Source organism: Sturnira hondurensis, unplaced genomic scaffold (genome assembly GCF_014824575.4).
Source record: "Sturnira hondurensis isolate 20B ecotype Veracruz unplaced genomic scaffold, ASM1482457v3 Scaffold0022017, whole genome shotgun sequence".
In the NCBI taxonomy this organism is placed as follows: Eukaryota; Metazoa; Chordata; class Mammalia; order Chiroptera; family Phyllostomidae; genus Sturnira; species Sturnira hondurensis.
Genome location: NW_028094648.1, coordinates 8271550 through 8294696, shown reverse-complemented (window position 1 = coordinate 8294696; position 23147 = coordinate 8271550). Strand labels below are relative to the sequence as shown.

Here is a 23147-nt window from a genome sequence, read left to right as displayed (position 1 = left end):
AAGACTAATTTACAGGGAATCAACTGTAGAACAGATGAAAACAAAAATCAAATCAGCAATTTGGAATATAAGGAAGCAAAAAACACCCAATCAAAACAGCAAAAAGAAGGAAGAATTCAAAACAATGAAGATAAAGTAAGGAGTCTCTGGGACAACTTCAAATGTACCAACATTTGCATCATGGGGGTGTTGGAAGGATAAGAGAGACAGCAAGAAATTGAAAATCTGTTTTAAAAAATGAATGAAAACTTCCCTGACATGGTGAAGGATATGGACATACAAGTCCAGGAAGCACAGACAGTCCCAAACAAGATGAACCCAAAGAGGCCCACACCACGACACACCATTAATTAAAATGTGAAAGGTTAAAGCAAAGAGAGAATCTTAAAAACAGCAAAAGAAAAGGCAGTTACTGTATTTTGCTGTGTATAATGCACTTCTGTGTATAATGTGGTTTTTGGCCAAAACTTTCAGGAAAAAACCTTTCAATTTTTTAATTCACTTTTTAAATTTAGCTATATTTAGAAATAAAACCACTTATTGTATTCCAGGGTATTATTTTGCATGCAGATATTGTTATTGCTTTCTAGAGTTATAGTATTGACAAATAAGAATAAAAGAATTAAAAATATCTATATAGATATTGTATTAGTACTACTCATGTATAATGTACATCATTTTTCCCTAAAAAATCTGGACAAAAAAATGTGTGTTATACAAAGCAAAATACAATAGTTACCTACAAAGGAGCTCCCACAAGACCATCAGCCAATTTCTCACTAGAAACTTTGCAGGCCAGAATGGGTTGGCAAGAAATGTTTAAAGTGATGAAAATCAAAGATCTACAACCAAGATTACTCTACCCAGCAAAGGTATCATTTAGAAACGAAAGACAGAGCTTCACAGACAAGAAAAAACTACAGTAGTCCATCACCACCAAACCAGTATTATAAAAATATTAAGGGAGCTTAAGAAGAAGAAGAAAAACATAAGAAAAAATAGATAAAAAATATGAATAATAAAATGGCAATACATACATGTCTATCAACAATTACTTTAAATTCAAATGAATTAATGGTTCCAATCAAAAGACATATAGAGGCTGAACAGGTAACAAAACAAGACCCTTACATATGCTGTCTACAAGAGGTCACTTCAGATTGAATGACAAACACAGGTAAAGGGATGGAAGAAATATCTCATGGGGTGGGGGAGGCTGGCATAGCAATACTTATAGCAGACAAAAGAGAGTTTAAAACAAAGGCTATAACAAGAGGAAAAGGAGGACCCAGCAATGTCACTTCTGGCTATTATCCAAAGCAACCTAAAACACTAAATTGAAAAAATGTATACATCTATATGGTCACTGCAGCATTATTTATGACACCCAAGATACAGAAGCAACCTAAGTGTCCAGCAATAAATGAATGGATAATGAAGTTGTACACATACACACACACAATGGGATATGAGTCAGTCAGAAAAAAGAATAAAATCTCACTATCTGAAACAACAGGGAGGGACCTAGAGGGTATTGTGCTGAGTAAAATAAATCAGGCAGAAAAAAGACAAATGCCACATGATTTCACTTACATGTAGAATCTAAAAAACAAAATAAACAAACGAGTAGAATAGAAACAGACTCATAGACAGAACTTTTGACAGTTGACAGATGGAAGGGTGGTTGGGGGGATGATTTAAAAAGTTGAAGGGACTGAGAAGTACAATCGGTAGTTACAGAATAGTCATGGGGATGTAAAGTACAGCGTAGGGGATATAGTCAATAATGTTGTGGTAACTGTGCAGATCTGATAGGTACTAGACTTACTAGGGAGATCCCTGTAAGTTCTGCAAATGTCTAATCACTGGTTGTACACCTGAAACTAGCATAATATTGTATGTCAACTGTCACTGAAAAATAAAAACTTATGTAAAAAGGGGAGGGTGGTCAATGAACCTATTACAACTTTCTAGACAGCTTTTTACTACAATAGTCCTCCCTTATCTGCAATTCCACTTTCAGCAGTTTCAGTTACCTGTGGTCAAGAGCAGACCAAAATGTTACACAGAATATTCCAGAAACAAACAATTCATATGTTTTAAATTGTGTGTTGTTCTAGCAGTGCGATCAAATCTTGTGCTGTCCTGCTCTGTGCCACCATGGATGTGAATCTTCCCATTGTCCAGGATATCCGTGTTGTACATGGCACCTGCCCATCCATCACTCGGTAGCCATCTAGGTTATCAGATCAACTGTCATGGTGTCACAGTGCTTGTGTCCAAGTAACCCTATTTTATATAACGGTCCCAAAGTGCAAGAGTAGTGATGCTGGCAATTCGGATGTGCCTGAGAGAAGCCACAAAGTGCTGCTTTTATGTGAAAAGGTAGGTATGTATGGGGAAAACATAGTATATATAGAGTTCAATACTATCCCTGGTTTCAGGCATTTAATAGGGGGTCTTGGAACTCATCTCCCATGGATAAAGAGGGAAGTACTGTACTAACCTATCTCAATTTTTTAAAGACTACTTTTAGAACAGTTTTAGGTTCACAGCAACAGTGAGAAGATAGAGACTTCCCATAATAACCCCTTAGCCCACGCATGCATGGTGTCCTCCATTACCAGTATTCTCCATCAAAGTGGTTCGTTTGTTAGCACTGATGGACCTACACTGACTCATCAGAATCATCCAAAATGCTCGAATTACATTACAGTTCACTTCACTCTTGGTGCTGCATGTTCTATGGGGTTGGACAGATGTATAATGACATGTCTCCACCCTTATAGTATCATACGGGGTACTTTATAATACTAAAGTGACCTTTAGGTTTTATGACCTAAAAACACTTAGTGCCCTGCCTATCCACCCTCCACCTGCACCCAAACCCAGGCAGCCACTCACCTTTTTACTGTTTTCATCGTTGTGCCCTTTCTAAAATGCCATATTGGTGGGGTTATATAGTATGCAGCCTTTTCAGATTGGCTTCCTTTAAAACTTTTTCAAGAACACTATTTTCTTTGTAAAATGTGTATTATATTGGTTAATACAAAAATTCAAGAAAATATTTCAGATTTATAGGTCAGCTCTACTCACCAAGGGTTCAGCCATTACAACCTCAATTTTCTTTTCCGCTTGAACAGCAAATTCTGCAAAGAGGCTCTTGATGACATATTCACCAGGCTTGACATCTGGGTCAATCGTAATGCTCGACATGATGATATTCCTCTTCCCCGATGTGGAATGAAAGTTGGAAGAAGCACAGTACTTATTCACTTTGCTCACTGGTGCCGACGCTAAAAATAAGACACAAAAGGACTCTACTTTAATAACATACTATTTAGGCCTCCTATACCCACTCTCCTTAACAAGCATGCTGTCCCTACACGGCATCGAGATCTCCCAAACTGCATGACCATATACTTTATTTTTCTGTATTTACACTTGCTGCCTTCTAACACTTCCCAACATAACTTTAATTTAGTTACATGTCTATTATGCATTGTTTTACGGTCTACCCCACTAATGTGAAATCCTAAGAACAGGGATTCTCTTGTCTTTTTTGTTCATTAATAAACCCCAAGGACTATGCCTGGCATGTACTAGGTATACAATAAACAGATACTGAATAAATGAATTCTAAGCAAAGTTGCATGCAGTAAAGGAAATAAAACATATGTGAGTAAATGAAACATGGACGGGGTTAGGGGTTGAAGTATATTACATTTTGGAGAACACGCTCCGCTAAGGGCTCATGTACAAAAGCTACCTTTGGACTCACACACAAATGACAAAAAAGAGGCAACAAGGCAAAGCACCAGGAACAAAAGGCTGTATGCTGAGTGAGTGTTTGAGAAACAACAAGAGGACCAGTGTGGCCGGAACTCAAGGGATGAAGTAGAGGCAGAAGGAATGTAAGATGAAGCTGGAATCATTAGTCAGGGATCAAAGTTTTAGAACTTCGAAAGAAAATTAGATTTTACTCTAAATGCAATTATAATTCTGTGTGAAGTATTGACTTGGAGGTGGAAAGGATCTGGCCTCTCCCTGAAAGATCTCTTGGGATTCTCTGGAAAATGGACCAAAAGAAGGCAAACATACAACCAGGAAAGCCATTGCAGAAGGCCAGATGACACGGTCACAGCTCGGGCTAAGAGGATGACAGTGGCACAGGAGAGAAGGAAAGGAATTTGAGATCTGTCAGATGTTAGTGGGTGAGGGAAGGGAATTAAAGATGACTCTGTTTTTATATTCAAGTCACTCATATAGTTTGATAGTGGTGCCATCCACTCAATTAGGGATGACACTGTGCCTGGCAGGTAGTACGTCGCACCAGGTGTGGCACAAAAAGAGCACACACCACCACACATTATTTATACTTACCTGTTCTGCTCTCCTGACTGCCTGGGCAGCCTGCCTTGGAGTCCCATCCACAGTTTATCCTCCCCTCATTCTCGCAGCCTGCTGCATAACATACTCTCTCATTCTCTAACTATAGCTTATGTCATCCCCTTTATGCCCCAGAATATTCATGGAGAACTTGCAAGAACGTACTCTCCACCTCAACGTGATCTCTGGACACGGCCCTATCATCTGCTGTCCTATATGTAAACCCTCTCCTTGAAGAGGAAACAGAACACAATTACTCAAACTGTGAATTTCTGTCTATTTCTGCCTATGTGTATGTTTCTACATAACTACAGGACAATCAACTTGCTCTAAATTCATACATTGCAAACTCGTAAGGGATTGTTCTGCCAACTAAAACAACTGACTCTACCAAACATAGTACATATCAACATATAGAAAGGTGACCTGTCATAACTCCAGTAGAAAATTTGAGAAATACAAAGTCAGGTTATAGTAGTCATTTTTAAAAAAATAATTTATGAATTAAAGAAAATCTCTTTGAAAGACAGACATTCCAAATACTTGACTTCCTTTCATGCCCTATTCATTATTCTTGTTTATTCACTAATATTTGCACAGAATCAAGTATTTTCCTCCAAGGTTACAATTAAAAATTAGCCCTGGCTGCCATGGCTCAGTGGATTGAGCACGGGCCTGTGAAGCAAAGGGTAGCCGGTTCGATTCCCAGTCAGGGCACATGTCTGGGTTGCAGTCCAGGTCCCCAGTAGGGGACACATGAGAGGCAACCACACATTGATGTTTTTCTCCTACTCTTTCTCCTCCCCTTCCTCTCCTCTCTAAAAATAAATAAATAAAATATTTTAAAAAATTTAGTCACATATGATGATTATGTATTTTTAAATCATCTAAAAATATTACAAACTATTAATGCTACACCTCAAATATCTTGGTATCACATCAAATTAAAGTACAACATATTGTATTCTTGAACTGAAATTTTATAAGAACAATTAAAGGCAAAAACTCACAGTCCTGTGAACACAGTGCACACTGTTTATTGTAAACAATGACCTACTTGTTGACTCTGCTTCATGATCCAACATTGTGTATTATAAAGGAGAGAATCTATTAACAAATGTCATTGTGGAAAAAGAGATCTTAAATTTAAAAATGTTATTTTGGAACATCAAGAATTCTCTATTTTATATCATTATGTTGGATAACCCTGGGAAATCATTTAAAAAGGGTACTCAGTTTCCAGAATTTTAACTTATATTTTAGAAATAAAAATGAAGATGAAAATTCAAGACTGACTTAAGGGTGTAGATATAAAATATATCTTTTAATTTTGTAAGTCTTTAATTAAAGAATCATAAGATCATAACAGTTTACAAAGGTTTCTCTGGCTATAACTTTACAATAAATGTAACTAACCAAGAAGTCTTATAATAGAACTAGGTACTTAAATTCTAGACTTTGAAGAAGTGTAAACGTTGTAAATGACATTTGGTCTTTGAACGATCTCTTCAAAATGAAAAATTTTAGTTAAAAGATCTCTCAAATAACTCACCTTTACTGTCTTCTACTTCAAAAAAGCATAAACATAAACTAAGCATAAATATTCCTGCATGTCATAACTGCGTATATTATAAGAAATTTTCCAATAAAGACAAAACTTTAAGGAAAACTTGTATTTACCTTACAAATAAACATTTATTTCCAAATGCCTACATTATCTCCCCAAATAAACATATTTCAAATTTGAAAAAAATCAAATTTTGAAAATTACTTTTAAAGAGTTAATTACTTTTACCTCCATCCACAAAGCCCTAATGAAATCAGAGAAAGACCTATACCACCAAACTGAAAACTGGACAAAAGACATGAAGAAGCAAGTTACAAAACATGAAATAGGCCAATACCATGAAAATAATATTTAACATCATTAATATTTAAAAACACAAATTAGATAACCTTTTCATGTATAAAAATGGTTTTCCCCAATTTTGTATTTCACCATAATGTTCAGCTTTTGTGAATATATGTGAATTGTCCTCCTGTTCTGGCTAACAGTTAAGAAGAGATGACCACTCTAAGCCAGGAAGAAAGCTAGTTTTTGCATAACTATGTAGAATAACTTGATGTCACTTGACTGCCTGAGGCAAATATTTTATAAAGTTAAATAGTAATAATTATCTACAGGCTATTATAAAATTTTGAAAAAATTATGGGGGAATAAAGTCATAACTGGTAGACAACGTTCTTAAGAACAAAATTCAGGCATTGAATTACAATTCGTAAAATCCCGATGTCACATTAAACACTCCTAGAAAGGAAATCCATTAAACTCTAACTGATAAGCATAAAGTACACCCTGACCGATGTGGCTTGGCTGGCCTGGTTGGGCATCGTCCTGCAAAGTGAAAGGTCCTCTACTCAATTCCTGTCAGGGGACGTGTCTGGGTTGCAGGTTCGATCCCCAAGCAGCACACATATGAGAGGCACTCAATCAGTGTTTCTCTCTCACATCAATATTTGCTTTGCTTTATCCCTCCCTTCCCCTCTCTCAAAAAATAAAATTTTTTATTAAAACAAGAACAAAGCAAGACCCATTTAAAATATGGGTATTAAAAACAAGCATATTTATTCTTTCTTAGATTAAGTGTAAAGAAAACTAATATGGCATTTTTAGAGAGCCAACTCTCTAGCACTGTAATTAGAATACATAATAAAACAATTACCATCTTTTTTATGTCCATAAGACTACTATAGTCTTATACAATAAATTTACATTCAATTAAGGAAAACAGAAGAGACATATTTTCAACCTCTTTTTCTGCCTTCACTATATTCTTAAGCACAACACTATCCAGTAACAGCCCTCAAAATATGCACTAATTCTCAACAATTGTGGTATTCAAGATAAGGGTGGGTAGGGACCAGTAGACGTGATTTAGTAAGACCTCAATAAAGTCTGGGGAAGCAGCCTGCTGCCCCCTCGCCCCTAAGGACTGATATTTATCAATAAAAATTATTAGTTTATAGTCACAATGTTATATATGTACCTGCATACTACATGTATGTATCTATATATAAATTCCTATCATGCAGAAATGTAACAAAGTACCATACAAATTGCTTACTATTCTAATAACTATTACTTATAATGGCTAAGCAACAATTTCGATGATCACATAAAAAGAAAAGGCTTGAAACAGGAAAAAACAGAAAAAATCTCAATTTTAAAAACAAAAGCAAAATTCTTAGTTGAAAAAGCAAGCCTATTCCCAGCAAGTTATTTTGTGAATATCAAAAAACCGACTCTAAAGTTTGCATGGAGAGGCAAATGACCAGCGGGGCTCATACAATGAAGGAGAAGGAGGAGAAAGCTGAGCCCTTACAGCAGCCGAACCAAGTCAGGGTGGAACTGGGGAGACAAGACAGTGGGACAGAGGAGAAAGTCCAGAAACAGACCCGCACAAATACAGTCAACCGAACCGAACTCTGACAAAGGAACCAAGACAATGGATGGGGAAAAGAGGCTCTCAACAGCTGGTGCTGGCATAACCGGACACCCACGTGCAAATTAAAAAAAAATCTAGATACAAACCTCATTTTCACAAAAATTAACTCAAAATGGATCATAGATGTAAATTTAAAGTGCAAAATGAAAGTCTAAACGTAAAATGCAACCCCCCCTGAATTCCCAGAATATTAGGAGAAAAACCTGGGTTCTCTTACGTTTAGTGATGACTTTCTAAATACAACACCGAACAACATCCATGACAGAAAAGCTGGTAAGTTTATTAAAATTAACTTCAACTCTACTAAAGATACTGTTAATAGAATGAAAAGACAGGACAGACTGGAAGAAAATATTTGCAAAATACATATCCAGTATCCAAAACATATAAAGAATCCTTAACACACAAAGAATCCTTAAAACTCAACAATAAGAAAATAAGCAACCGAATTTAAAAAATGGACAAAACACTGGAACAGACCGTCACCCAAGAAATAGCAAACAGCATATGAAAAGATGCTCCACATCATGGCATCAGAGAAGTGCAAATTTAAAGAAGAGTGAAATACAACTACACGCCCAACAGAACGGCCAAACCAAGGCCACTGACACCACCACATGCTGTGAAGAGTGTGCAAGAATGAGCACTCTCATTCACTGGCAGTGGGGACTCGGAATTACACGGCCACTTTGGAAGGGCTTGGAGGTTTCTTACAAAACTAAACATACTCATACCACACAACCCAGCCACTGCACTCCTTGGTATCTGCCCAAAGAAATTTAAACTATGTCCACACAAAAACCTGCGCACACATATGTTTATAGCAGCTTTATCATAACTGCCAAAATGCCGAAGCAATCAAGATGTGCTTAAGTGGGTAACTGGGTGTATTTTGGTACTCAAAAAAATAAAAAGGAATTTTCGAGTCATGAAAAAAACATGGAAACTTAAACGCCTATTACTGAGTGAAAGATGCCAGTCTGAAAAGTCTACATATTGTTTGATTCCAACTATGTAACATTCTGGAAAAAGCAAAACTACGGAGACAATTTTAAAAAGCCAGTGGTTATCAGGGGTTCAGGTTGCAGCGAGGGAAAAAGGGTGAATGGGAAAACATAAGGGACACTTTTTAGGACCGTGAAACTATTCCGTGTGAAACTATAGTTGTGGATACATGTCACTATACAATTGTCAAAACCCCGTAGGATGCACAACATAAAGAGTTAATGTGATGTAAGCTGTAGACTTCAGGTGATTATGATGCTTCGTTGTAGGCTCATCAATTGTTCTAACAAGTGTACCACACTCGTATAAAAAGTTAATAACAGAAAAATGGGGGGCACAAGGACAGGGTACATAGGAACTCTACTTTCTACTCATATTTTCTGGACACTTAAAACTGCTCTAAAAAATGAAGCCTATTAGTTTTTATAAACATAAATATAAAAGAAAGAAAAGCCTGTTCTATCCCTGTCAGCCAGAACCAAAGGTACCTGGGAAGAGTCAAGATAAACAACAGCTCCAGCTAAAGCTTAAAACAATAATATGCTTGGCTCAAGCTCAGGCAAAGGAAACAGTTTATAAGTCAATTAGAAATAAAATGTCAAAAACACAAATCAGATTATCTGGTTGACAGACTGAACGTAGAAACAAAGAAAGCAAAATCAGTCTTAGGCAGTAAGTGCACATTTCAGCTTCTGGAGAGGTCAGTTGGGTGGATGTGCCTTTCAACCAACTGTCCAGAGAAACACTGTACATTCGAGAGCAAGTGTCTCTGAAGAGAAAGAGAGGATATGATATTGTGTTAACTGGTACAATATGAAAGCATCACTTGATGACTTTATGGCACAAACATCATTTGCTATGTATAAAGCAAAGCATACCTCAAATTCCTTCATGAATGAAGGAAACCCATACCAGACACTGTTCATATCTGATGGAAATGAAACATTAATTAATACTTTATGAAGGTAACTTTGCATATCTTCTCATTTTTCCCCTAACAAATCTATTCTTATTCTCAAGTGATACGCAGGTAAATAAATGGCTTTAAGAAGAAAAAAAAAGGTCCTGATTTATAATGCTTGCCCCTTTCCATTGTCTATTTACTTCCACCATGGCTGATTTCAAGCTACCAATGGTTTAACAACCCACTGGTAAAATCCCTGGTAAGAATGAGGTTTGAGATCCAAAATACCACTTCAGTTATTACCCATTTGTAAGGAGAAGTTGAAGTTCCTAACTAAAGTCACTTGCCACATTAGGTCCTGAGTTTCTTAGAACTTTCAGATCAGTGGCTTTATTTTCTCCAGAATGGCCAGATTTTTATATATCCATTTTTCTCCTTTAAATGTCTAGGTTATTAACATACTGTTTGCTTAAAATAACTATTTTCCAAGTCAAATATTTTGGCTGCATCTTAAAATTAATTTACAAAAAACAGGCTAGGAAGAAAAGGCTTTCTCATTCTGATTAGGTATATTTTTACTCATATTTTTAACTCTTTTAGTTTTATTTTTTCCATTTAAATCTGTCACCCAGATTTGAATATCTTTAATACGCATACACACACAATAAAAACATTGTTTTATTTTTTCCTCCAATATTTAATCAATTTTTCTGGGTTCCTTTACTGAAATTCTGTCACTAATTTTATATTCACTATCATATGCTAAAGCCAGACTCAGGTGTGCTTGCTGTTTTGTTCACTATTGATCAGTTTTGCAACAGTACCATACTTTTAATTACTGTGGCTTTATAGCAGGTTTTATTATCTATTGGTATAAATACCCCTGTCTACTCATCATCTTCAGCAATTTCTCAGCTACTGTCTTCCACTTATACTTTCAAGTTCATGCATATTTTTGCAAGTTAATTAGAAGAAAAATGACATCTTAAGATGTCTTGTCTAGAATCTGGCTTGCCTACATTAATATGTATCTTCTTTTGTATACTCAAAGAAAAATGTGCATTTTCCTTCATAGGGGATCTATCTAATTCTTACTAATTTTCTTAGTAAATACTTCCTTTCTGGTTCTATGTGAATGAAACCATTTTCCTCACTGCTCAGTCTAACTTTTCTGCTTCTGGTTGTATTTCAATGGATAAAAAAATTAAGACTTTTGCTTATTCTTTGGACAGCTGTTCCTAAAATGTTTATTTATCCTAGTCTAAACTATTCCCACTGAAAACAGGTTCTAAACATAGACATCCTATGACATCTTGGGCACATTTCCAACTTTTTAACTTGAAGTCTGCTTCAGAAATATCACTTCTTATAAGGCTCAAGAAAAATGATCTATCATCTAAACAATCCATTATTCACTCAGCTTGAGTCTCCTCGAGGTTATTTTCTTATAGACTCTATTGAGCCTTCAGAAGGTCAGCTACGAAACTACTCAGAAAATCTAGAAATAATGCGGCATTTTTGAAAATGTGCATGAACCTAGGAGTCAGAAGACCAAAGGCCCTTGACTTGACTGGCTACTTCGTATCATAATCTTGGTCAAATTATTTAACCTCTGTAAGCTTTTGCTTTCTCTCTAAAAAACTAAAAATAAATGATTTGAATTATACCTCAGCCATAGGTATATATCAGAAGCAACAAGAAAGCTGTTTTCATTTTTTGTTCTCCTCTATTCCTCTCATAAACATTTTCACTGCCAGGGGAAAAAGCTATCATGGCCAACTTCTCTCCTCTAGGCAGACGGGAACCTGGGGATCAGCACAGGGTAAGCCTGAAGTGACAAGCTAAACATCAGAATCCTGTAGGACCTCGTCCAGCAAACATACCTGGCTAGACCCGGGCCTGGGGGAGGTAAGCAACTGCATATAGATGTGTAGCCATCTTTCACTTCTCAGGGGCTGAGCAGAACCTTTAAGTAGGTGGCCTGAATCCTCTATACCCCCAAGGCTGAGGGGATGGGAGAACACAAGGAGCAAAGGGGCTTCCTCCTAATATCTCAACTGGAAACTAACAGAGGTTGAGACTGCTTTCTCTTCCCTCACCCTTAGGATTACTCTTTAAGATATGTATGGTCCATGCTTAATTAGCAGACAAACAAATACAATTGCACACTACTGGTATCCAGCAGCTAGTGACAAAGAAACAAAATATGGACCAAACACCAGCAGCAAATATCATAGGTTTCAAAACACAAAACCTGTTTCAATTAAAAACAAACTAAACAATGATACTGATTGTTGCCCTCCCATTCAACAACACCCTGGAAGTTATGGAATTATATAAATAAATACAGGAATACCAAAACATTAAATCACTGTTATAAATATTGAAAAAGAAAACATGAAACTTTCTATATTAACTAGCAATAACCTCCTAAAAATGAAAATGAGTAAAAAATCTATTTGCAAATACAAAACAGGTGGGGATAAATTTAATAAGAAAAGCATGGGGCTTACATGGAGGAAACTACAAGATCACATTAAAAGACATAAAAGAAGATCTAAACACAGAAAGACATAATTTGTAGATGGGGCATTATAACTGTCAATTCTCAAAAAATTAATATATTAATTACTACAGTTCCAATTAAGATTCTAATACTATTCTGCTTAGGTTGTGTTGAACAAAACTATCTTAGAATATACATGGAAGAAACAAATACCCAGAAAAGCTAAAAAAAAATTATTTTAAAAATATTTTCTAAATTAGAAGATAGAACTATAATCAGAATGCATTATAATGATTAAAATGTTATACCAAAATATAATATAAAATAATGATATCATAACAATGTAACAGTAATCAAGTCAGTAAACATAAGTGTTGATAAATCAAATTAACGTAAAAGATTAGAGCACTCTTCAAAATTTCCAGAATTCAACATGGGCAAAATCAGAAGGATGAAGAATATTTATTTAGTAATAATGTTGAAATAATTGGCTATTCATCTGGAAAAAATATATTCAAAAACCAAAGTCCAGATGGATACGAAATTGAAAGTTTTTATTTTATTTTATTAAAGACTTTATTTATTTAATTTTAGAGGGAGAGGGAGGGAGAGAAAGAGAAAGAGAAGGAGAGAAACATCGATGTGTTGGAGATACATGGTTGCCTCTGACACATGCTTTCAATGTGGACCCGGCCTGCAACCCAGACATGTGCCCTGACTGGGAATCGAACCCATAACCTTTCGGTTTGCAGGATGGCCCTCAATCCACTGAACCACACCAAAGTTAACTTACAAATAAACTTTTAAAGTTAATTTTTAAAAAGTCTTAGAAAAAAATTAGTAGTCAACATGTACAATCCAGGGAAGAAGAGACCTTTAGCTAAGATAAAAAACCCAAATTATAGAAAGAAATGAAAACATTCAACTAAATAAAAATTTTAAATATTTATAAAACAGATAATACCATAAACAAGAAAAGACAAAGTTGAACAAAAATATAATATAGATGACAGAAAATATTAAATATTCAAAGAGCTCTTACAATTTAACACACACAAAAAACCCACACAATATAGAAAATTTGTCAAAAGATATACTTAGGCAATTCACATAAGAACAAATGTAAAAAGACTATATAAAAAATATTCATTCAAAATTTGTAGTACCCATAAAATGCAACTTAAAATAGTAATAAGCTTTCATTTTATGCACATCTGACTGGCAACTAGTAACAAAAATAATTAGATCTCTTGCTGGCAAGGTACAGGGAAACTGAACACTTAACACATTGCTGACAGAAACGTTTCATCAACCTGAGTACAGTAATCCAGTAGGCCGGACAGGGATGACTGTTGCGGTCCTTATAGCAGAGTGTCATAGATATTAATGTCTTTGAACTGCAGGCTCTCCATGCCGCCGGTAGTAATTTAGCAATGTATGACATACCCCACCAGGAGAGCAAAGGATAGTCGGCCAGCTCCGGCATTAACACCGATTTGGCATATTTCTCATTGTCAAATTAATAAATTGGCAAACAAAGAAACCCATTTTCTGTCAGAATTGTATTGATTACAATTCTACCTGCTGAATAAGATTTCATATCCACTCTGAGTCTTAAGTCAAGTTTTCTGACCAGTCCCGGTTTGCTGGCTTCTCTGGCAATTTCTCAAATCAGAACCAAACTCTCTGGAGTGAGGCCCCGGTATCGATGTGTTTTGGAAAACTCCCCATCATGCCTCTAACGTGCAGCCACCGTTGAGAACCAGTGCCTTTCACTCATCCTTCTAAAGTGCAACAGCAGGTTCTACACAGCGATTTTATTTAAAACTTGTTTTGATCATTAAAAAGCTTCAAAAACACCATAAATAAGGAAACCAATGTATATAAACCTATCAAGCAGTTCAGTGTTAAATAAAGACACGTCAGAGGCAAAGCTCTAGGAGGCAACATGAAGGATCAATAAAACAATTCAAAAACCTAGTTTTAAAAAGTTCCACCCGGTTCTCCCAATTCACACTGGAAACGCTGAACTGAGTTTTCTCGCAGGCTGTCTGCCACGTCACTACGTGCACTGTCCGGGCCCCGGGCTGCATGTCTCGGTGCCCTGCCAATCCTCTGCCTGGCGCTCTAGCCGCGATTCCGAAGGCTGAGGTTTCAGTGATGTTAACTTTAGAACCACCCTCGATTCCTCCCTGTGCCTTACGTTCTGTATCTAGTCTAGTCATCAAATCCCACCACTACTGAAGTAACACGCCCTTTTTTCTGCATAGCTAAATTTTAAGTCCCCATTCTAATAGTGGTCTAAGTAAACTCCTGAAAAGTCTTCCCTCACAGTTAGCACTGCCTCTAAGCAGATGAAACAACAACTTCACATAGCAGCCACAGTGACTACTTTCTATTTGCACCACACTAGGCCCTACACATCAAACCGTGGTAATACCATGTCTCCATACTCCAACTAAAAATGCACTACACCTAACACCTGGTTGGGGGGGGGGGCGCGGCAGGTGGTTGCCTAGGGGTGCCAACTCCCAGGCAGCAGAAAATCTGCGTATAACTGAAGTCCATCCTGTGCATGTGGGGACTCCCATCACAGACTGAAAATATGCACTAACCTTACTTTCCAGATTACTACAGCCACTTTATTTGCATTACATTTTCTTTTCTTCTATGAGCTCCCTATAGTAAGAATCACTCATTCATATATGGCTCCAAAATTTTATGTGAAGCTTCTTTCTGTTTAATTTCTTCTTCTTTCCTAAGACTTTTACTTTTATTTATTTTTTTAATTTTATTTATTTATTTATCTTTAGAGGGGAAGGAGAGGGAGAGAAACATCNGGGGTGCCAACTCCCAGGCAGCAGAAAATCTGCGTATAACTGAAGTCCATCCTGTGCATGTGGGGACTCCCATCACAGACTGAAAATATGCACTAACCTTACTTTCCAGATTACTACAGCCACTTTATTTGCATTACATTTTCTTTTCTTCTATGGGCTCCCTGTAGTAAGAATCACTCATTCATATATGGCTCCAAAATTTTATGTGAAGCTTCTTTTTGTTTAATTTCTTCTTCTTTCCTAAGCTTTTACTTTTAAAGCAGTTTTAGGTTCACTGGAAGGATGGTAGAGACAGCCCACATACCTCCTGCCCCTGCGCACGCACAGCCTCTCCCAGCACATCTGCTGCAATTGAAAAACCTCCACGAACACATCACGATCATCCAGAACCCAGCCTTTGCATTAGGGTTTACTCTTTGCAGTCTCCATCCTACAGATTTTAATAAACTCATCCCCCTTTATAATATCACCCAGAGGAGTTTCACTGTCCTCAAAATCCTCTATGCTCCTCCTCTTCACCCTTCCTCTCCCTACCCACTGACAACTACTCATCTTTCCACCTTCTCTTCGCACACTTCTGCCTTTTCCAGGACATCATACAGTTGGAATCACACAGCACATAGTCTTTTCAGACTGGCTTCCTTCACTCCGTAATACGCATGTAAGATTCCCCTAAGTCTGTTCACAGCTTAATAGCTCGCTTCATTTGAGCCACAGTTTACTTACTCATTTATCTACTGAAGGTCATGCTGGTTGCTTCCAAGTTTTGGTAATTATGAATAAAGTAGCCATAAATATCAGTGAACCTTATTTTAAATCAAAAGATCCACTTAATGTATCTAATGTAAATTTGAACTTGTTATGATGTTATATTGCTAATATATTACATGTTAATAATATTAATTCATACTTCGATTTTCATGAATGCCTTTGTCAACTACCTTCTGTACCACATGGATCAATAAATACTACTGAAAATACAGCTTTCAAAAAAATTCATATGATTTTCTACTATGAACTCTCATCACATTTACAATTCATCATTTTCTAGTAGAAACATGTCTGACAATTTAAAATTTGGCTTCCACAGTCTTCCCCATTCAAATAAATTTCCCTTTAAATCTGTTTTAGTAAAAACCCTTAAAACTTTACTTATTTTAGCAATGTTTTTTACATTGGGAAATAGCATGCTTAATGAAAATGTGCTACCTGACCAAAAATTAATTGTCAGAAATTCCATGAACAGGCAGTGTCCTAGGACATCATGCACAAACACATTAGAAGGAAGAATCAAGAAAACACATCCCATTCCATCCTGCAAAAGGCCAGCAAATTATGTCTTATCAACGTGATGAGACTGTTAACATTGCTACTTTCAGAAAAGAAGTCGAAGACTTTGGCCAGCACATGATTTGGGGCCTAAACGCTATAATAAGCCAGACACCTGTCAGGTGTCGTATTCAAAACATTTAAAATCAGTGCCGAAGAACAAACAGCCAGAACAGCTTCTGCCTGTAAACACCAACGCAGCCATGAGAGTGCATAATGGCTGAATACCCATAACGTTGCAGGCAATCCAAATTCTATTAAGGGTGGTATATAACGGTAAATAAACAGTATGATAACAAGTAAAAAGCTCCAGGGATGTCCAAGAAAAAACAGCTATGCTAGCAAACAGATGTATAATGCAAAGTTCAAGAACAGGAAATAGGTAGACATTTTAATCCTATGTGGATTAAACCCAACTACCTAAGTGGGCTTAATCATTACAAAGGTTATGTCGGTAGAATTTAATTCTCACGTTTTGTTTTTGGATGAGAATTTCATTCTCTTGAAGGGCAAAGCAGGGTCCCATATTTGGAAAAAATGGAATACCAAAGAGTTTGACAGAATACGGCCAAGGAAGGAGGTTAATACCAATTATCAGAGGTGGAGGCTTTGACATTAGAATAGGAAGCAGTACTAATGTACTGAAGAATAAAATCAGACGAAAACTTGTAATGAGGTTAGGGTGATGCTGGGTCATCTGGACTGGTAAATGGTCCCGATGGGCTCTCCTGATCTCCTCGTCTTCCCATAGGCTTGCACCCAGGGCCTGATACAAGACTAAGTGTACACATGACTACAAAAGATGGTACAACCCAGGAAAGGTTATGACATCAAGGGTTAGGGAACACTGGATCTGTGACACTGACCTTTTCGAATAGTCTCAGACCTACAAATACTGTGACCATCCGCGTTAGATTTTCATGATTTCAAATATTCTATGCTGTTATTAATTTGTCTTTATTCTTAAATTCATCAATGAAAAACTTTAAAACCAAAACTTTAAACCAAGCAAACTTTAGAACCAAATACTTGATGAGTTAGATAATCAGCCATAATACAAAATGTTTAATACAAAATGTTTAATCCTGAAGACCCAATGTCTCCCTTGTCAAATGAGGTAAGCCTAGCTTAGGAGTTAGAGTTTTTTTTGAAATGGATGGAGCCCATGATTCTTAACTTCAGTGATATCTGGAGCTAAAAACTCCAAATGTAGGGACTATCACAGAGTTCATCCTGTTTGCCGAACAGCACAGTAAGTTGGCTTCATCGCCCAGGCACCACATCTAAAGCAGATGGATTTCTCTCGGATGACAGCATGGGCATCCTGTCAATAGGCAACAGACAATTCTTTCCTACAGCAAACAGAACTCTCAAGGGATACCTCTCTGAAACTAATGTCGATGAGAATATAAATTACCCTATCAAATTCATTTTATAAAAATCTCCTTCAGAATCCACTGAATGCGAGAATGTATTTTACAATAATACATCTGATCCACAGTTAATATCCAAACTATATAAAGAACTTATACAACTGAACACCAAGAAGACAGACAACTCAATTTAGAAATGGGCAAATGACCTGAATAGAAAGTTCTCCAAAGAGGACATACAGATGGCCAATGGACTTCTGGGGGAAAAAAAAAAGCTCAATGTCACTAACATCAGACAGATGAAAATTAAAACCACAATGAGATACTTCACACCAGTCAGAATGGCCATCATCAATAAATCAACAAACAAGTGCTGGCAAGGTTGTGGAGAAAAGGGAACCCAGTTCACTGCTGGTGGGAATGCAGACTGGTGCAGCCACTGTGGAAAGCAGTATGGAATTTGATCAAAAAAAAAACTAAAAATGGAACTGCCTTTTGACCCAGCAATCCCACTTCTAGTAAAATATCCCAAGAAACACAAAACACTAATTTCAAAGACTATACGCATCCCTGTGTTCACTGAGGTGTTATTTATAATAGCCAAGATCGGGAAACAGCGTAAGTGCCCGTCAGTATATGAGAGAGTCAAAATGTTGTGTGCACAATGGAACTAAAGCAGCTCTATCCACAGATGTGGGGGTATTATGCAACTGGCAACAAATCTGATCTCATGATTAAGCCTGTCGAAGTCACTGAATCGGCCCAAATAAAGACTGTGCATAGGAGAATTACCCCTCCACCTGAGCCTCAACCTTTGGGGGAAAGGGTTGACCCTCCACTAGATAACACACTTTTTATTTATCTGTGTAGTATCATGTCACAGATGGGTGACAAATAATGATAATAGAATAGCACAGCCACAGCTACTTCTTGCATGAGAGGCAGAGACACCAGAGATGGGAAACTGCTGTTCTACAAGGAATCTCCATGGAGCCACCAGTGGGGCCTGGCCTGGAAGGTCTCTCCCGTCGTCTTCCGTGGGATGGTGGGACGGTGGGACGGTGGGATGGTGGGATGGTGGGATGGTGGGATGGTGGGATGGTGGGATGGTGGGATGGTGGGATGGTGGGATGGTGGGATGGTGAGTGTGGAGTGGAGAGCTAGACCGTCCAGCCACTCTGTGACTCCATAGCTTGACTGAGTCTTCTGAGTTAACTTTTTCTTTATATTTTGGGCATTGGAGCTTTGGAAAATGTTTGGTTTCAGGTGTTTTTAATCGTGAAGTATACACGATTGATTCCCTTGAGACAAGGTTTTAAGCTAAGCTGTTGCTCCTTTAGTTTCTGAACGGTACAGATTAACAGCAACTTTGCTGGTGTAGTCTTTTTATAGGTTTTTACAAACCACTTGAGCCGGAAAAACAAAAGCTGTGTCCATTTACACAATGGAATACTACTCAGCTGTAAATAAAAAACCTTATCATTTGCAACAGCATGAATGGAGCTGGAAATTATATGCTTAGTGAAATAAGCCAGTCAGAGGAAGACAAATACCACATGATCTCAGTTACATGTGCAATCCAATAAACAAAATAAACTGAAAAACAAAACAGAAACAGAGAATCACAGTCACATGGAAAAGATGCACGGAAAAGACCGAGAGCTGTCAGAGGGGATGGAGCTTGGAAGCTGCTAGATGAAAGAAGGTAGAGGGCTTAAGCCAAAAAGATTAATATATATATTAATCTTTTAATATATATACACACACATATATATATGTGTGTGTGTGCACATATATGTATATGTATATATCCATATATGTATATGTGTATTAAATACATGGACACAAACAACAGTGTGGCGATAGTCAGAGGGAAAGGGGGTGGGGTAGGTGATGGTGGGCAAATGGCAGAAGAATGGGGACAGGAGAGACTTTGCTTGGGGCGATGGATGCATGATGCAATGTGCACATGATTTACTGAGTTATACACTTGAAACCTGTATGGTTTTGTGAACCAGAAATAAACTTGTATGGTTTTTGTCACCCCAATAAATTCAATTTTTAAAAATCTTCTCCAAGCCCTGGCTGGTATAGCTCAGTGGATTGAGTGCGGGCCTGTGAACCAAAGGATCTTAGTTCAATTCCCAGTCAGGGCACATGCCTGGGTTGCAGGCCAGTTCCCAGCAGGGGATACACGAGAGGCAACCGCACATTGATGTTTCTCTCCCTTTCTCCTTCCCTTCCCCTCTAAAGATAAATAAATAAAATCTTTAAAAAAATCTTCCCCACCTTTTATATCTAACCCAAAACTTATTATTCCTCTTAAATATTTTCCACATCCATAATTAAATGAGTTAATATTTGTAAAGCACTTAAAAGAGTACCTACCCATCTGGCAGGCATTATATACATGTTTGCTAAGCAAAGAAATAACATTTCTTCATTTGTTCAACCTTCATCTCACATCTGGTCTACTTAAATAGCATCCTAACTCATCTCCTTGCATACACTGTACCTCTCTCCTCCCCTCCCTCTGCCCCTACCCCAGGGAAAATATAGTCTGATGCAATCACCACAATCACTACGTACATCACAGAGTACACCAATGGTTCCCCATCTGTTTTAGGTTTAAGACTGAAACTCATAACAAAGTCTTCAAGATTTCACGTGGTCCAGCACCTGACTACCTCTCCAGCTCATCCCCACACACTTGCTCCAGCCAAACCGGCCATATTTCCTCCAGCCTCCAGCNTGGTCTACTTAAATAGCATCCTAACTCATCTCCTTGCATACACTGTACCTCTCTCCTCCCCTCCCTCTGCCCCTACCCCAGGGAAAATATAGTCTGATGCAATCACCACAATCACTACGTACATCACAGAGTACACCAATGGTTCCCCATCTGTTTTAGGTTTAAGACTGAAACTCATAACAAAGTCTTCAAGATTTCACGTGGTCCGGCACCTGACTACCTCTCCAGCTCATCCCCACACACTTGCTCCAGCCAAACCGGCCATATGCTTGCTCCACCCACTTGCTCCACCCACCCTTCCCCCAAACTGTTAACCATTTCTTCCTTCACTTTTCGCTAAGTATCACTAAATCATGGAAAGCTTTACACTGAAAAATGAAGGATTAGTGGAAGTTAGATAAAGAATTTGGGTTTGTGCTTTTTGTGTGTGAGGGGCTGTTCTTAGTGTACTTTAACTCACCGAAGCCCCAATTTACTCTTCTATAGAAACAGGAATTTCTCAACTGACAAATGAACTAACAAAATCTGGTATACCCATGTAATGAAATCTTATTCGGCTGTAAAAAGTAATGAAGTACAAATACATGCTACAAATGGACAAACCTTGGAAATATGATGATAAAAAAGACAGAGAAGAACACCTACAGTATGATTCCATTTACATGAACTGTCCAGAACAGGCAAATCCACGGAGACAGAAAGTAGATTAATGGGTATGAGGTTTCTTTTGGGGGTGATGAAAATGTTCTACACTGAGAAAGTGGCTATGGCTGGACAACTCTGCAAATACACTAAAAACTACTAAACTGTGCACTTTAAAAGGGTATGTTTTATGGCATGTGAGTTATGTCACAATAAAATTACTTTAAAAAGAAGCAGGAATAGTTTTCCTCAGATCCTGATGGTAATTGCATGAGATTTAATAAACATGAGAGTGTACACGCATGTGCACACACACGTGTAATGTGCGCTGCAATGCCAGACCCATGAGTACCCCAATAAACGGTGTAAGTACTACTAACTGAATAACAGTTTAACTAAAATTTAAATAAATGAGTAACAATTCTGGAGGTTGGCTTTTCACTACTCTCAATCCAGGAAAACCATCTCCGAGCATTACAAATTCTACTTATGAACTCTTCTCATTGTTTAAATATCCAGTAATACACGCACATTTAGTTTCTTTACATACCATACCTTATTCACATTTTAATTTATAAAACTGTGGTTAAAATAAGTCCATATATTTCTTTGAAATGCTGAGATAAAATTATGGATGCAAATTCTATAAATTAATGTTTACTTTAGGCGTTATATTAATAATGAGTGTATCTGTGACCTTAATTAAGAATGCAAATACGTAAGTGGATAGTTCTCAGTACTGAATCCTGCCTTGTCTTGGCAATTCTAGAGAACTACGCCAATCTTTTAAATGATAACACCCTACTACACAGCTGGTTTAACAGAATGTTCCCGATCCCATTTTTAAAGGAAGTAATGCCTAAAACTGTTGGCACAAAGACAACGTCCAGAATTTAGGCCACAGTGAATGTCACTTCATTTTTGGTACTGAAAGAAACAGGCCTCTCTCTAATCAGCCTCAGCGGCGCTGCAACGACATTCTGCCAGCTAGGCGGGCCTCGAAACCAGGGCCTCCAGCAATTAACGTGAAACGGAGCACTCAACACCAACACGAATCAAGGCAAATGCATCTTGACAGAAATCTGAAACATGACTATATTTAATGATAAAGGATTGTAATATACACTGAGATTAAGTTATGTTCCATGACAAAAATCAGAATGTTTGCCTTTTTTTCCTTTGGGAGGGTAGAGGCAACATTTGAAATACATAATTTACTTAATGCAAAAATTGTTTCTCATTTCTTTTTTTTTTTTACAAAGGCTATTAAGGAATCAAGTTTTCCTCTGTTCTTCTGAAGAAATTCACTAAAGAGAATTTAGTAAAATGGGAACTTTTTGAAATCACCAAGGTACCATTTTATGCTCTCCTGCTTCAGGGACCAGCTCCCCTGAGAGACATCACTGTATAACACCAATCATATAGCATAAGAGGAGTCACACATTCATCCTCTTACCTTCTTTCTCATTAATCCAACTCTAACAAAAATGACTATACCCCTAATCTTTATCTTAGCTGTGAGCACATTTACCATAATGTAACTAAGCATGGAGTATGCGAAGAATACACGCAATCAATTCTTGCCCTCCGGGAGTGTGTACTCAGGTATCAGAGACAGGAGTGAACAGGGTGATGAGTGAAGAACACCACAGATGGAGCATTAAGTACCTGGCTGACTGCAGAAAGGTGAGAGCTCACTGTGAAGTAGACAGAGGGGTGGGGGTGTATTCTCAGCAAAAGGTAGCAGCAAATACAAAGGCGGAGCACGCTCTAGAAACTGGGTTAAGCATGGCATGAGAGGAGACTGGCAAAATGAGCAGAGGCTAGATAGACGATGAAAGGCTTCATCCCACAGAGGAAAGACTGTGAAGTAAAAAGGGGAGAGACTTTGAGAAAGGGCA

At 37.5% G+C, this 23147-nt stretch overlaps 1 protein-coding gene across 6 annotated transcripts in view; it reads right to left on the bottom strand.

Moving 5' to 3' along the window:
- Positions 1–23147, bottom strand: part of FRYL (FRY like transcription coactivator) — a 248106-nt gene that overhangs the window by 132232 nt on the left and 92727 nt on the right. For all 6 annotated transcript variants that reach the window (XM_037034140.1, XM_037034141.1, XM_037034139.1 and 3 more), the window contains exon 4: positions 3097–3296. In XM_037034140.1, the coding sequence (XP_036890035.1) occupies positions 3097–3216 (120 nt within the window). In that variant the 5' untranslated portion in view covers positions 3217–3296. The remainder of the gene's footprint in view (positions 1–3096; positions 3297–23147) is intronic.